Source organism: Bos grunniens, chromosome 6, assembly GCF_055505025.1.
Source record: "Bos grunniens cultivar Pamir isolate PY7600 chromosome 6, Bosgru_T2T1.0, whole genome shotgun sequence".
Lineage (NCBI taxonomy): Eukaryota > Metazoa > Chordata > Mammalia > Artiodactyla > Bovidae > Bos > Bos grunniens.
In genome coordinates this window covers 16,113,871-16,130,128 of record NC_141170.1, presented here as the reverse complement: position 1 = coordinate 16,130,128, position 16,258 = coordinate 16,113,871, and the positions used below count along the sequence as shown (strand labels likewise).

The following is a 16,258-nucleotide window of genomic DNA, read 5'->3' as shown; positions in this document are numbered from 1 at the left end:
CATGCTTCTCTATTCATCCTTTGAGAATAATAACTGCAGTCACATATGTTGAAAATATAATGTTATTTCTTTAACTAAAAGTCTGAAAGAAAGAAAGAAAGTGTTAGTCACTCAGTCATGTCTGACTCTTTGTGACCCCATGGTCTGTAGCCTGCCAGGCTCCTCTGTCCATGGAATTCTCCAGGCAAGAATACTGGAGTGGGTTGCCATTCCCTTCTCCAATAATTAGGCCTTCCCTGGTGGTTCAGACGGTAAAGCGTCTGGCTGCAATGTGGGAGACCCGTGTTCGATCCCTGGGTCGGGAAGATCCCCTGGAGAAGGGAATGGCAACCCACCCCAGTACTCTTGCTTGGAGAATCCCATGGACAGAGGAGCCTGGTGGGCTACGGAGTCGGACATGACTGAGTGACTAACGCTTTCTTTCTTTCAGACTTCAGACTTTACTTTCACTTTCTCTGATAATTAAAAGTCTTGTCTATATATTAATTAACATTTCAGTCTTTATTCAAAGATGAACCAGTTCCTTCCCCTGGCTGGGATTAGCAGTAAGTGGGAAGCAGTGTGATTGGCTTCCCTTCTTGTTGCTCATCTCCTCATCCATTTGCCAGTTGCTGTATCTGATTCCATCGGGATTTAAACTAGGGGTAGAGAGGCAAACAATTTTTTACTAGCCTTTTGTTATAAAATGGCTTCACACTCTCTGATTCATTGTGTGCTTAAGGCTGACCTTTTTTCTTGTGTTTTCATGGGGTTCCTCCACTGGAGCTATCCTTCATGTGACACTTCAAAAAGATTTTCCTTCTAGCCAATACCCAAATCTTCTTCCTCTTCCTCTACTCCCTCTCCCCTCATACTTCCTTTTCTAATGCTTCCTCGTTTCTTCCTCCTCCTCATCAGTAGTCTGGGAACCTCAGGCGGTACGCCAGGTAGAATTTTTTTTAACAGCTTTGTAAGTAATTACTTAATTAAATTTGCTTTTGGCTGCACCAGGTCTTCATTTCTTTGAGTCGGTTTTCTCTGTTTGTGTCCAGCGGGGGCTACTCTCCAGTTACTTCTCATAGCAGTGACTTCTCTTGTGGAGCACAGACTCCAGGTGCGTGGACGTCAGTAGTTGCGGCACATGGGCTCCGTAGTTGCAGTTTGCAGGCTCACGGGCTCAGTTGCTTCACAGCATGTGGAATCTTCCTGGACCAGGGATCAAACCCCTGTCCCCTGCAATGGCAGGCAGATTCTCTACCACTGAGCCACCGGGGAAAGTCCATTTTTTTTAAACAGCTTTATTGAGATATAAATGACATACCATAGAATTCACCTTTTTAAAATATACCTTCAGAGTTCTGCAACCATTGCCACAATCTAAATTTGGGGACATTTTCATCATCTGGGTAAGATTTCATTAACTCCAAGCTATGTGTTCCTGCTCCTCGCCCCTCTTCCCCTCCCCCACCCAGCTAATATCAGAGTCAATAGAGCTGGCCTCCTCCGCCAGCTCTCTTGTGTGCCCTCTCCTCCCTCTGACTGCTGTCTTAGCCTAAGCCTTCAGATTCCTGAAGTATCAAGCTCAAGTCTATGGTGTCCTCCCTACCTCCAGGGAACACATACCAAACACCCGTTCCCACCGCCTCCCACTGGAAGAAGCATGAGAATCAGTACAGCTGTCTTCAAAGAAATTCTCTTTATGCAATTTTCTCCCTACTGTTTATACCCTGTGTGTAGGCTTTAGAGCTATCTAACTGGTTCTCATTCATATCGCTTTGGAACTTTGCTACAGATTAGTCTTTCTCACAAGTCTCGTTGGATTCTGATGGCTAATAGTATCTTCTGTTGAAATTTCCAATTTAGTATAGTGTTTTATGTAGAAGATTATTCAGATACCTTTTAGAAAAGAATGAAGCTTCTATTTTTTTTTTTGATTCAAAAACTGTGGCATTACTGTGCTATCATATAATAAAATACATGAGAAACTTCGAGAGTTGGAGGAGAGGGGATCTGGATAAATGATCCCTTTCTTGTTCAAGCTGGATAAAACTCTGTGACTTTTTCAAAGCAGTATCTTACATTTTCCCTCTAACCACCACATTGCTCATTTAAGTAGGCACCCCTCAAGGCAGACTCTAAGAATTAAATGCTATAGTAAACATGTGAAAAGGACAGTAATAGCACAAAGCTGGCCTCATGTATAGAACTGTAGTTGATGTTTTTCCATCTGGGTTAAAGTATCATAAATGTAAATTAAAAGAAAATATTAGGTTTTCTTGCTAGCTGAGTAAGCAAAGTCAACTTTTATCAGAAAAAAATGTTTATTTTTAAAACATCTCTTAAAGTTTAATGAAGGATATAATTACAGAAAATAAGTATTTAACATTTTCTACTCCTTCTAGTTTCTTTTCCAAACCCACTGCTTCTGCCTATCAATAGATACACATTATTCTTAATTTAGTTTGGTTAGTGTAGAAATCTCAGTGATCATTACAAAGAGCAATTTTCTTTTCAAGGAAGGTTAATTTAGGAAAACTTATAAAGGACAATTTTGACTAGCTGCATTTCCCTCTTCCAAAGTGAAAAAAAGGATCATTGAGCCCTATGGAAAATCTCGTTTCATCAATATATTGCCTACACATTGAATGCTTTAAAAAAAATTGACCTTACAAAAATGTCACAACAGAGGCACCTTTCTGATTTTCTGTTAATTCAACTTGTATAGTGTTTTAGATTACAAAGCGTGATTATGAGCATAGCTTCTTTCCTTACCACAGCCACCTCAAAATGGCATTGTTGTTCCTGCGCCACATATGGAAGACTGAAGTTTAGATGTAAAATGGCTTTGCCAGGGGCAAATGGTAAGTTGGCAGCAAAAGCTGAGTCTAGAAATATTTAAGTTTACTTAGTGCAAAATTATAGTATATTTTGAGAAATATAGAAATCAGTGAATGGAAAAAAAATGTGTCCATCTTATTTCTAACTTTTTCCACCATGGTCATTGGATCTCCTCTCTATTCTTTCTACCTTGGATGAATAGAATGAAACCTGGAACTCCAATCTGGTTGCTTTGATGTAATCGTCTGTAGTTTTGGTGTCTCTGGTACTTTGAGTCTCTCTTCTGCCATGAAGTAGTCACCACTGTCACCAAATCAGGCTTGATCTGCTTGCCACATGCTGCTGCTGCTAAGTCACTTCAGTCGTGTCCGACTCTGTGCAACCCCATAGATGGCAGCCCACCAGGCTCCCTCGTCCCTGGGATTCTCCAGGCAAGAACACTGGAGTGGGTTGCCATTTCCTTCTCCAATGCATGAAAATGAAAAGTGAAAGTGAAGTCGCTTAGTCGTGTCCGACTCTCCGAGACCCCATGGACTGCAGCCTTCCAGGCTCCTCCGTCCATGGGACAGGCCAGTAAATCAGGAGAGGAGAAATAGCGACTTTATTCAGGAATCCAAGTGTCTGAAAAGATGGCAGACTGGTGTCCTCCAGTACCATCTTATCAGGGTCTGGTTGCCAGTTTCTTTTATAAGAGGGGGAGGAGGTGAGAAAGTAAAATCAGAAAGACGTAATTCTTGCAAAATATCTCCTGGGTTGGCCAGCATCAGAGAGGAGATGTGTTCATTTCTTCTCTGCAGCCTTTCACAGGTGGGCAGGTTCAGAGTGTCTTCCTGTGAATTGAACGAAGGCAGTTGTTTAACATTCAGTCAGAGGGGCAGGGCTCCTCGAGGCAGGCCATTGTGTATGCTTTTAGCTATGGACAGCGTCCTTCTAGTGGTTATAGTAACAAACATAAAAAAAGCAAAGGGTAAAGAAACAGATCCAACATGGAGTCAGGTTTTGTTCTTCCCTGTTACACCACTATGGCCGTTCTCCAGGTCTGTCTCTGAAGTTGACCGTATTGGGCTAGGGCATATGTTGTTGTGAGAGTTCTTTTCCTCTAAGTCCTTTCTGTCTACTACTTGAAGCTGTAGGACTATGTAGTGTATATATTGAAGGCCATATTGAGAACTTAGGTGGACAGGGACTTCATAGACTCATTGCCGATGGAGAACTTTCACTACTGCAAATGCAGTGAATTGGCTGATGTGTAGACCATCTGTTACCTTTGTTTCGTAGGTAATATGCACGTGTCACTAGCTGAGGCCCTGGAAGTTCGGGGTGGACCACTGCAGGAGGAAGAAATATGGGCTGTATTAAATCAGAGTGCCGAAAGCCTCCAAGAACTATTCAGAAAAGGTAAGTGTGTGTGTGGGCGGCGGGGGGGGGGGGGGGGGGGGGGGCGGGTGTCGCAGAAAAGCAGCTACTGTGGCAGACTGTAGAAAGCAGTGCTTTCTTTTATCTCTCTTAGGACTGAAAAAGCTCAGATCTTCGCCGCTTTCACTGGAACATCTTATGTATGCTAAGCACTGAAAATATCATAGTGTTTAAAACTGAAAATCTTGCCTATCTCTCTAGAACTTACAGTCCAGTGTGGAAAATACCTGTTAATAAAATACTTATATAAACAACTGTAAAAAAAATGCAATCATGACAAGGACTACCAGGGAGGGAAATCGGTTGACTATGAGAGCCCATAGTAGGAGGTTTTGACCTGGTGAATAGGAAGAAAAAGAAGACTTCCCTGTATAAATCACCCCTGAGCTTAGACCTGGAAAAAGAAAAGATAACCATGTAAGAGGGAGGAAAAAACATTCCTGGCAGAAAGAATTATATGTGCATCCCCAGAATAATGAAAATTCATTAACTAGTGTGGTGCTGCCCGATGAGGTGGTTACCTGGTGCAAATGGTTGTGTGACATTTTGAAACTAGAAAATTTACAGTGAGTCACCCTTTATTTGTTCAAAACCATTTGATATTGTGCTGAAAAGCTCCACACAAAGATGGTGTTTGCCATTCACACCTTATGTCCGACTCTAATTTAGAATAGTAGATAAAGAAACCAAACTTCATCTAAAGAAAGAATTCAACTTTAAAATTGATTTTAATTAATCTGAAGTCAAATGGTTCTATGAAGACCTACAAGACCTTCTAGAATTAACACCAAAAAATAGATGTTCTTTTCATTATGTGGAACTGGAATGCAGAAGTAGGAAGTCAAGAGATACCTGGAGTAACAGTCAACTTTAGCCTTGGAATATAAAATGAAGTGGGGCAAAGGCTAACAGAATTTTTCCAGGAGAATGCACTGGTCATAGCAAACACCCTCTTCCAACAACACAAGTGATGACTCTACACATGGACATCACCAGATGGTCAATACCAAAATCAGATTGATTATATTCTTTGCAGCTTAAGAGGGAAAAACTCTATACAGTCAGCAGAAACAAGCTTGGGAGCTGACTGTGGCTTAGATTATGAACTCCTTATTGCAAAATTTAGACTTAAATTGAAGGAAACAGGGAAAACCACTAAGCCATTCAGGTATGACCTAAATGAAATCCCTTACATTATACAGTGGAAGTGACAAATAAATTCAAGGGATTAGATCTGATAGAGTGCCTGAAGAACTATGGACGGAGGTTCATAACACTGTACAGGAGATGGTGATCAAAACCATCCCCAAGAAAAGGAAATGCAGAAAAGCAAAATGGTTGTCTGAGCAAGCCTTACAAATAGCTGAGAAAAAAAGAGAAGCAAGAGCTAAAGGAAAAAAGTAAAGATTTACCCATCTGAGTGCAGAGTTCCAAAGGATAGCAAGGAGAGATAAGAAAGCCTTCCTAAGTGACCAGTGCAAAGAAATAGAGGAAAGCAATAGAATGGGAAAGACTACTAGACTTCTAGACTAAAGACTTCTAGAAAATTAAGGGAACATTTCATGCAAAGGTGGGCTCGATAAAGGACAGAAATGGTATGGACCTAACAGAAGCAGAAGATATTAAGAAGAGCTGGCAAGAAATCACAGAACTATATGAAAAAGATCTCAATGAGCCAGATAACCAGTATGGTGTGATCACTCACCTGGAACCAGACATCCTGGGATGCAAAGTCAAGTGGGCCTTAGGAAGCGTCACTGTGAGCAAAGCTAGTGGAGGTGATGGGATTCCAAATCCTAAAAGATAATGCTGTGAAAGTGCTGCACTCAATATGCCAGCAAATTTGGGAAATGCAGCAGTGGCCACAGGACTGGAAAAAGCTTTCATTCCAATCCCAAAGAAAGGCAATGCCAAAGAATGTTCAGACTACTGCATAATTGCACTCGTCTCACAGGCTAGCAAAGTAATGCTCAAAATTCTCCAAGCTAGGCTTCAGCAGTGCATGAACCGAGAACTTCTAGATGTTCAAGCCAGACTTAGAAAAGGCAAAGGAACCGGAGATCAAGTTGCCAAAATCCATTGGATCATGGAAAAAGCAAGTGCATTCCAAAAAACATCTATTTCTGCTTCAGTGACTGTGCCATACCCTTTTTTTGTGGACCACAACAAACTGTGGAAAATTCTTAAAGAGATGGAAATACCAGACCACCTGACCTGCCTCCTGAGAAATCTGTATGCAGGTCATGAAGCAACAGTTAGAACTGGACATGGAACAACACACTGGTTGCAAATTGAGAAAGAAGTATGTCAAGGCTGTATGTTGTCACCTTGCTTATTTAACTTACATGCAGAGTACATCATGTGAAATGCCAGGCTGGATGAAGCACAAGCTGGAATCAGGATTGCCAGGAGAAATATCAATAATCTAATAATCTGAGATATCCAGATAACACCACCCTTATGGCAGAAAGTGAAGAGGAACTAAAGAGCCTATTCATGAAAGTGAATGGGGAGAGTGAAAAAGCTGGCTTAAAACTCAACATTCAAAAAGCAAAGATCATGGTATCTGGTCCCATCACTTCATGGTAAATAGATGGGGAAACAATGAAAACAACGACAGACTTTTTTTTCTTGGGCTCTAAAATCACTGCAGATGATGACTGCAGCCATGAAATTAAAAGACACTTGCTCCTTGAAAGAAAAGCTATGACCAACCTAGACAGCATATTAAAAAGCAGAGACATTACTTTGCCAACAAAGGTATATACAGTCAAAGCTATGGTTTTTCCAGTAGTCATGTATGGATGTTAACGTTGGGCCATAAGGAAGGTTGAGCACCGAAGAATTGCTGCTTTTGAAATGTGGTGTTGGGGAAGACTCTTGAGAGTCCCTTGGACTGCAAGGAGATCCAACCAGTCAATGGTAAAGGAAATCAGTGCTGAATATTCATTGGAGGGACTGATACTGAAGCTGAAGCTCCAGTACTTTGGCCACCTGATGCGAAGAGCTGACTCACTGGAAAAGACCCTGATGCTGGGAAAAATTCAGGGCAGGATAAGAGGGTGATAGAGAATGAGATGGTTGGATGGCATACTAACTCGACGGACATGAGTAGGAGCAAGCTCCAGGGGATAGTGTAGGACAGGGAAGCTTGGCATCCTGCGGTCCATGGGGTAGCAAAGAGACACAACTGAGGGACTGAACAACAACAACAATTAAGCACAATAATTGTAACAGAAATAGGGGAGCATTTGAGGATAGTCAAAGTTCTCAAAGTGGATCCCTGGATGGGTAACACCCGTGTCACCTGAAGCCTTGTTAGATATGCAGATACTTAGGCTCACCCTAGACCCACTGAGAAGGAAATGGCAACCCACTCCAGTATTCTTGCCTGGAAAACTCCATGGACTGAGGAGACTGGTAGGCTACAGTCCATGGGGTCACAGGGTTGGAAACGGCTGAGCTACTTCACTTTCACTTTTAGATCCACTGAACAGGAAATCCTCTGTGTGGAGCCCAGCCTTTTGTGTTTCCGCAGATCTTTAGGGATGTTCTGATGCATGTTAAAGTTTGAGAGCCATTATACAGTGGAATTGCTGAAGACCAGGAGCCATGGGAATGTTTCGAAAGGTCTAGAGGTTAGGTGGCTTCTGACTGAGTAAGGAAAGTCAGGAGCACAGGGAAAGAGTGAGGGTAGATGCTGATACTTTGTTTTGCTGCTGTCGTTTTCCAATCCGGAGGCAGGAACTTAAAACAAGGTTAGGACCCATCCCATTTTTCTAGCCCCTGGAGTAGGAAATGGCAACTCACTCCAGTATTCTTGCCTGGAAAATTCAATGGGTAGACAGAGGAGCTTGGCAGGTTACAGTCCATGGGGTTTCAAAGAGTCAGACACAGCTGAGCGACTAAGCACAGAAGCACGATTCTTTTATAACCTAGATATTTGATAATCTTTGATTAGAGTTAGGATTCATTTAAAGGAAATTTATTCCTTTTATCTAACATGACTTACTTAGAACCTAGTTATTTTCAGTGGACCTTGTTTGCTTCATTGTAATTTTTCAGAGAATTTTCAGGAAAGTATTGGCCCTCTGGAGTACAGAGCAGATAGCCGTGCTGCAGAGGTGTTGTTGAAGGAAGGATATGTTAGTGGCATTACTCAGCTAATTACCAACAGTCCATTAATGTTGAAAAATCATCTCCTACTTGTGAGGTATTGTTTGGAAGATTCCAATAAATAGAAGGTGTGGCTTGCCCTTAAGGCATACGCACCAAATAGCCAGGTGCATGTGGAAAGTTTACTACTTCAAAACAGTGTGCCAGATGTGTGATAGAGACAGGAAGTACTAGGGATGTTCAGAGGAGGGAGAAATAATGCCTTTTTTCATTATGCTAATGGGGAGATCACTGCCCTGCCCATGACTCATAGAATATAAAGCGTCTCACACACTGTGAGTTACCTAAGGGTTTTTCTTTCAAATTTTGCAACATTAATAGAGATTGAAAACTTCCCCAGTGGCTCAGACAGTAAAGAATCTGCCTGCGCTGCAAGAGCTCTGGGTTCGATCCCTGGTCGGGAAGATCCCCTGGAGGAGGGAATGGCTACCCGCTCCAGTATCCTTGCCTGGAGAACTCCATGGACAGAGGAGCCTGGTGGGCTACTGTCCTTAGGTTGCAGAGAGTCAGACACAACTCAGTGACTAACACTTGCACTTTCAATAGAGATCAAACATCTGAATATTAAGTCCTTGTCATTGAGATGCAGTTATTGCATAACATATTGGCCCATTACAATAAAGAGATTTATTGGATGTGTTCATAAAATTAATTGTGAGGCAGCTATATCTTAAACACTGCCCAGTGGGATCTGGTTATCATAAAGCCTTCCGTTGAACTCACAGAATAACATCAGTGATACAGAGAAATTGAATTTGTGTTCTTTGGCAGTCTGGAGATTACCAACTCTTATGATTGCTAGTTGGAGTTTTCTATTTATTTGGAGGAAACTCATGCTTATTTGATTTAGTTTAACTGAAATCTAAAGGTTTCCTAAATGGCTCTGTAGTTAAGAATCCACTTGCAATATAGGAGACGTGGGTTCAATCCCTGGATTGGAAAGATCTCCTGGAGTTGGAAATGGTAACCCACTCCAGCATTCTTGCCTGGAAAATCCCATGAACAGAGGAGCCTGACAGGCTACAGTCCATGAGGTCTCAAAGAGTTGGATACGGCTGAGCGACTGAACACAGCACATCTGAAATCTCTGGTTTTTCATTCCTTTTATTTGATAGCACACTCTTTTTTTTTTTTCTTTTTTCTTTTTAGTAGTGTCTTTTTGCCACAAGTTCTTCTAACTGTTTTAACAAACTGAAATAAAAATAACTATTTTCTTTGCTTATTTTGTGGATGAATGGTGTTTGTCTTGGTAGACACATTTATGAATAATACTGGGAACGTTATGGGGAACAAAGCAGGTAAAATACAATGGACTCCAAGAAATTTGTTTTTTTATAATGTGTTTTCCCCTCTAGATTTTCTTTGTCCTTTTGTGTCTGGTATATAATCTCTCAGTTCTTATGGATTTTTTTTTTCCTTTATTTTCTTGAACTTGTATGTTGCTACTGTGTCTTTTTCAGTGCAAATTGACATTCCTATTAGTATAAATAAAGGCTGAAAATAAGCATTTCTACTGGGGGATTACTGAACAGAAAGTCAAGAAAATTATTTCTTCATGTTTTTAAGACTCCTAGTAATTTGAGTCCTTTTTAAAAACAAAATTGTTATGGTAAATATTTATAGAATAATGATATCTAAGCATGACCTTGTTGAGAGATATCATATTCAGATGTGATTCCAAGCATCTTGATGATGGTGATGATGACAAGTGGTTCTCTTGTAAGAAGTTCCTTAGTGTCACTGTCTTGTGAATATTAAAACAAGATCAGTGTGATTACTTTTTAGAGTTTTTTGAGATTTTTGTCACAGCCTTGCCACATGGTCTATTTTTGTAATATCCTGTAGGATATTTGTGGGAATTTGAAAAGAATGTGTTTTTTCTATTTATAAGGTATAACTTAAGCTTGTTAGATGTTTGTGCTTTAAAATTTTTTCCTATATCCTTATTGCATGGCATTCTTGCTCTGTCAAATTCTTAGGGAAAGTTTAAACTTTTCACTATAAGGATGTTTTTGTCTGTTTTCTTACTTCATGTGTTAGTGCTATTTTATGATACATATAATGGCTAATGACTAATTTAAATGGGTTGGATCTTTTTTCACTGTAAAATAAGCTTCCCCCCTCCCGTTTTTACTACTCATCGCCTAAAATCCTGTTCCTCTGCTCTTAATATTGTCACCTGTGTTTCCTTGCCATTTACCTAGTATGTTTTTTAATCCTTCCTTAACTTTCAAATAATTTGTATTGTAACTTAGATATCATTTGTAAATAATAAGATAGCTGAATTTTACCTTTTTGCCTCACTAATTTCTTTAATTAGGAAATTAAATGTGGCCATTGAAATAAAAGTTCTGGAGGAATTTCATAATCAGAGGTCCACTTGTATCATGACTTCTAATTATATATATATATTTCTCAGTTCATCTTATTAACTGATTGGGAAAGCTTATATCTGAAAATGTATACATATTTAAGATTTTAGCTTTTACATCAGGATGAACTCATGCAGGGGCTCATGATAATTAAGTTCTGGATAATTTTTTTTAAAAATGCTGTTCTCACATGAATTCTGGATAATCTTTAGAAATGAAATTATTCCTGTGTTGAAAGTTTTAGCTTGCAGTTACAAATTCTGATAAAGGTGACTTTATCCTTTTTTCTTTTATGCATCATCCATTCAATGTCATATCTAAGAAACGTTTGTCCAACTCAGAGTCACGGTTACTGTCTCCTATGGGCTTCCCTGGTGGCTCAGTGGTAAATAACTCATCTGCCAATGCAGGAGGCTCGGGTTTGATCCCTGGGTCGGGAAGATTCCTTGAGGAAGGAAATTGCAACCCTCTCCAGGTATAGCCTGGGGAATCCCATGGACAGAAGAGCCTGGAGGTCTGCAGTCCATGGGGTCACAATAGAGTCAGACACAACTTAGCAATTAAACAACAACATGCTTTCTTCTAGAACTTTTATACTTCTAAGAATCAAAATTTTTTTCTGCATCTATTGAAACATATGGCTTTGATTCTTTAGTGTGTAATAAATAAAAGCAAAAATAAGCAAAAGGGACCTAATCAAATACTCATAAGCTTTTGCAAAACAAGGAAAGTAATAAATAAAAGTAAAAGACAACCTTTGGACTGAGAGAAAATATTTGCAAATGATGTGACTGACAAGAGCTTAATTTCCAAAATATACAAACAGCTTATACAACCTAATTAAAAAATGGCCAACCTAAATAGACATTTCTCCAAAAAAGACATTCAGTTCATTTGCCTCCTGAACATACCATAGGATATCACTTATATATGGAACCTAAAATATGACACAGACTTGTCTATGAAACAGAAACAGATCCATAGACATAGAGAACAGACTTGTCGTTGCCAAAGAGGAGGAGGGTGGTGGAGGGGTTAAATGGGGAGTTTGGGACTAGCAGATGCAAACTGTTGTATATAGAATGGATACACAACAAGGTCTTACTGTGTAGCACAGGGAACTATATTCAATATCTTGTAATAAACCATAATGGAAAAGAATGTATACATATATATATATAATAATGAATCACTTTGTTATACCCCCAAAACTAACATACCATTGTAAATCAACTATATTTCAGTAAAAAATAGATAAAATAAAAATACTCTAAATTTGAAATTTAATCCCTCAGTTATGTTAGCCACATTTAAGTTCTTAAAAGCCATTTGTAGCTGTGCCTGCATGCTCAGTTGCTCACTCATGTCTGACTCTTTGCAACCCTATGGACTGTAGCCCACCAGGTTTCTCTGTCTATGGGATTTTTCCAGCAAGAATAATGAAATTATTTCCTCCTCTAGGGGATATTCCCGACCCAGAGTTCAAATCCACCTCTCCTGCATAGTGGGTGGATTCTTTACCAATGAGCCAGCAGGACTTCCATTGAGCCCCCTGGGAGACCCAGGTTTGATCCCTGTGTTAGGAAGATCCCCTGGAGAAGGCAGTGGCTACCCACCCTGGTATTCTTGTGTGGGAAATTCCATGGACAGAAGAACCTGATGGGCTACAGTCCATGGGGTTGCAAAAGCGTTGCAGATGACGTAGTGACTGAACAACAGCAGCAGTGATATGTGGCTGTCAGGTCACTTCAGTTGCTCGGTCGTGTACTACTCTCTGCGACCCTGTGGCTAGTGGCTACCAAAATATGCGGTTAGAATTTAATGTCCTTCTAAACTGAGGTTCAGGAAAAGGGACTTCCCTAGTGGTCCAGTGGTTGAGAGTCTGGTCGGGGAACTCATGTGGCGTGAGTCCACATGCCACGACTACTGAGCCCTTGTGCCATAGCCAAGACCCAACGCAGCCAAATAAATAAATAAAATTTTAAAACAGAAAAATGTCTCTTTTTTGTCCACATTTTCAGACAAAAACTCAAGTGTATTTACCATCAACAAACCCTCACTGAGCAAATTGCTAAAAGGTGTATTTCAGGATGTAAGAAATTTAATTCAGAAGGAAAAAGAAAGCTTCAAGAAGGAATGAAAGCAAATTAGTCAACTTGATAATAAATCTAAGTAAACATTGGCTATATGAAACATCCATAATGATGTCAAATTTAACACTATAAATAAAATAGTAAGACTTAGACTTGGATAGATGGTAAGAATAAAACAAGTTACAGGTTTGATTCTATTTATGAGAATGATTGGTTTCTTGACCTTAAAGTTTGTAATGGTAATCACAAAACAAAAATAGAGAAAATGTGGAACTTCCAACCTGGTGGAATCAAAGGAGAGTAAGTAACTCAATGCATGAAAAGGGAGACAAAGTACTGAGGTTCAAATTGGCTTACTGGTTGGTTTGTTTCTTTAAGCCTTTATAAGAAATATGGAAAGTTTTGTGGATTAAAAGCTTTTGAGTAAATCTTTATATAGTCTCTGCAGCTTTTAAAAGACCAAAGCCTAACTTGTCTGTCTATATTACATTCCTAATTATTTACAATCATAATTTTCTTGATTAACAGGGTTTACTAGTTGTCTTTGACATGCTATGTCTTGTCCTGCCTTCATAAAGCCAGAGTGAACAGGTTCTTCAAGTTAAATGTGTTTGAACCAGATACAATTACCCCATATGTTCCCTGGAAACAAACTATAAAACCTGAAATTAATTTAGTACCTAGCACTCTTAAAATGAATAATGTGGGTTAACAAGTGTATAAGTCCCTCGTAGTAAAGCATCCCTCCTCCACAACTATTGTCAATACACTATGTTTTGATTTGAAATTCTTTTGGCTCTAGATGTGAAAAACAGGCCATTTTATAAACTTAAAGAATCATATATTTAGAGATGAAATCAGCCACAGGTCATGCTCTCTAGCCCCTTCTTTGCTGACAAATATATATTTACTATATATTTTTTTAAATTTAATACAACAATTTTTTAAGTCAGGTATAGTTGGCAGCATTATTCTTAATTGTACTGTCTAATGAATTTTATAAATGTACATAGTTGTATAACCACAGCCTCGATTGTTTCTAGCACCCCAGAAGGTTTCTATCCTGCTTCCTCTTAATCAATTCTTGGTTACGAATAGTAATCATGATTATGACATAAATAAGTTTTTAAAAATCTAATTTTAAGCATCCTATAAATAGAATCGTGCAGTGTGGACTCTCTTGTGTCTGACTTCTTTCACTCAACATTTTGACAAGAGATTTTTCCACATTATGTACTAAGCTTTTTAAGGAAAACATTTTACAATTCTCACATTTCTTTTGTCAAATATAGAAATTAGGGGGCTTTATGCTTGTATCATTTAGTGACAAGTAAAGATTTTTCTGTGTTGGGGTGATGTGTACCAGTCATGATTAACATTTTTATAAGAAATTCTAATATTTATTTTCAAAAAATAGATGTTTACCAACTAAATAAGCCTCCTCCCTCCTTTTCCCTTCGAGAAGGAAAATTTCTTTCAAATAGGAGGGTGATCATCTAAAGAGCCACAGAGAATAGCATAGTGATCATAAAATATTTTTTATAAGTAGCTACAGATCATGCTTATATGGAATCATGTCACCATAAAGCCAGTTCGTCTCTGGAACACTATATATTTCCTTCCGCTGCAGACTGAAAATATACAGTAATCTTCATTGACCTTTTCATCTAGTTCAAAAAAAAAAAATGACAGTCACCCTTGGAACTATTGGTTTTTCAGTCTTTGTATAAATTCCAGGTCCTTGAAACCTAAAGAGAAGTTGCTGAGTTCATCTTTTTTAAATTTTGTGTTCTTTTTCTCTCCTGGCTTTATGCAAATAGCAAGGGTGGAGGATCTTTAACCTGAAACTTTGTATTGGCTGGAAACCCCAAACATCTGCTGGGTAAAGGGCCTTTACTATATAACTTACATCTATTTGCTGATTTCTTCAGTTATAGTTTATTTTGTCTGGCAAAACACAGTGCAGCAGTTGTGTGATCGACAAAGGCTGTCGTGAAGTTTTTAGGTGGCTGCACAAACACCAGTGCTTTAAGCAGCTTAGCACTTAGTTCCAAGATTGCATAGACAAAATTGTTAAACTCACAATAAAAGTCAAGTTTTTAAATAGATTTTCCCATTCAGGATTAACATTTTTACAACTGTTGAATGGAATATTCAAATAAGATATGACTTGTGCGTTTTAAGAAAGAAACCACCTTCAAGCAAATGTGTCTCTTGGAAGTCTACAGCCTAAAATAACATAGACATAAGAAACAGTTTTGCTCTCAAAGTTTAAACTCTCCTTGGGGAAATAAAAATTGGTATTAATCCCAGGATCTTTTCCATGTACTGGTTGTGTGCTTAATACCACATTGACATTTCAGACAGGGTAGAAGAGATCAAAGTGGCTCACCCCAAGGCTTGAACAGATACAACGTAGATATTCACTGGCTGTAAGCAAGTATCAGAAAAGAAGCAAAGTGCATCGGAAGTTCATTTGTAGTTTGCTTTCTTTTGGGAACAAGATAGAAAAAAGTCAAAGATAATTTTATTAGCTGCATAAGGCAATTTATTTCTAAGTTCTCAGTCAATGACATCCTCAGTTCCGTGCCATTTATTCAGCTTCCTCCGTATAAATAGAGAAGAGCTATTTAAGTCTCACTTCTAGTCTAAAATTATTTCTGATAGTCATTCTGCCTTTCTAAATCAAAGTGACTTTATTATAATTTGATAAAAATAGTTACTTGTAAAACTTTCTGGCTTACCATATCTCTTATTAAATGCCTCATTTGTGGCTTTATAAGTTAAAAAGAAATTTGAGCATTAAGGATATAAAGTCATACATATTCTATCTCATGATATCCTTAGTAATAGTTAATTGACATAGAAATGGAGCCATGTGCAAGGTCAAGTTGCAACTTACTTGAGCTATGATACCATTTTATTGACTGTAATAAGGGCATTGGTTCTTATTTGTCTGTTGGGTAGATTGATGTGCCCATCTGAATCCCCAGGAAGCTTTTGGAAAGTACTGTGTAGAATCCTGTGCCCAGTCTCCAGAATTCACACAAAAATCCTGTGTATTAGGAGAGAGAAGGCCTCTGTGCTTTCTCGGTTACCCCAAAGCCATCAAAATCAGAGACTTTGTGAATATTTGTCAAAAAAGCTGACACTTCCTTTCCTCACACTTGAAAATGTAACTGCAAGTAGTAAAGATTGGAGAATAAAAAGAAGATGCAGAGTTAGAGTTCTTGATGTTCAAAAGTTGAAAGAAAACTTTTCTTTATAATTGTCAAAATAATATTTATTTTTGTGATCTGCAAAATGTAAATTGTTAAGTTGTTGTCTGAGAGCAGGGCAGAAGGATGTTTTTAAGACTAGTGGTCTAGAGTTAGCATTGTAAAC

The 16,258-nt window shown here is 38.8% G+C and overlaps 1 protein-coding gene across 28 annotated transcripts in view; it reads left to right on the top strand.

Moving 5' to 3' along the window:
- Window positions 1–16,258, top strand: part of PTPN13 (protein tyrosine phosphatase non-receptor type 13) — a 224,006-nt gene that overhangs the window by 48,542 nt on the left and 159,206 nt on the right. For 12 of the 28 annotated variants that reach the window (XM_086404899.1, XM_086404903.1, XM_086404901.1 and 9 more), the window contains exons 2-3: window positions 2,757–2,840; window positions 4,096–4,215. The exons of 2 other annotated variants lie outside the window; for them this stretch is intronic. In XM_086404899.1, the coding sequence (XP_086261025.1) occupies window positions 2,819–2,840; window positions 4,096–4,215 (142 nt within the window). In that variant the 5' untranslated portion in view covers window positions 2,757–2,818. Of the gene's footprint in view, window positions 1–2,756; window positions 2,841–4,095; window positions 4,216–4,327; window positions 4,374–16,258 lie in introns of all 28 variants that reach the window. 14 more of the 28 variants (XM_086404916.1, XM_086404914.1, XM_086404907.1 and 11 more) reach the window with 2 other exon arrangements.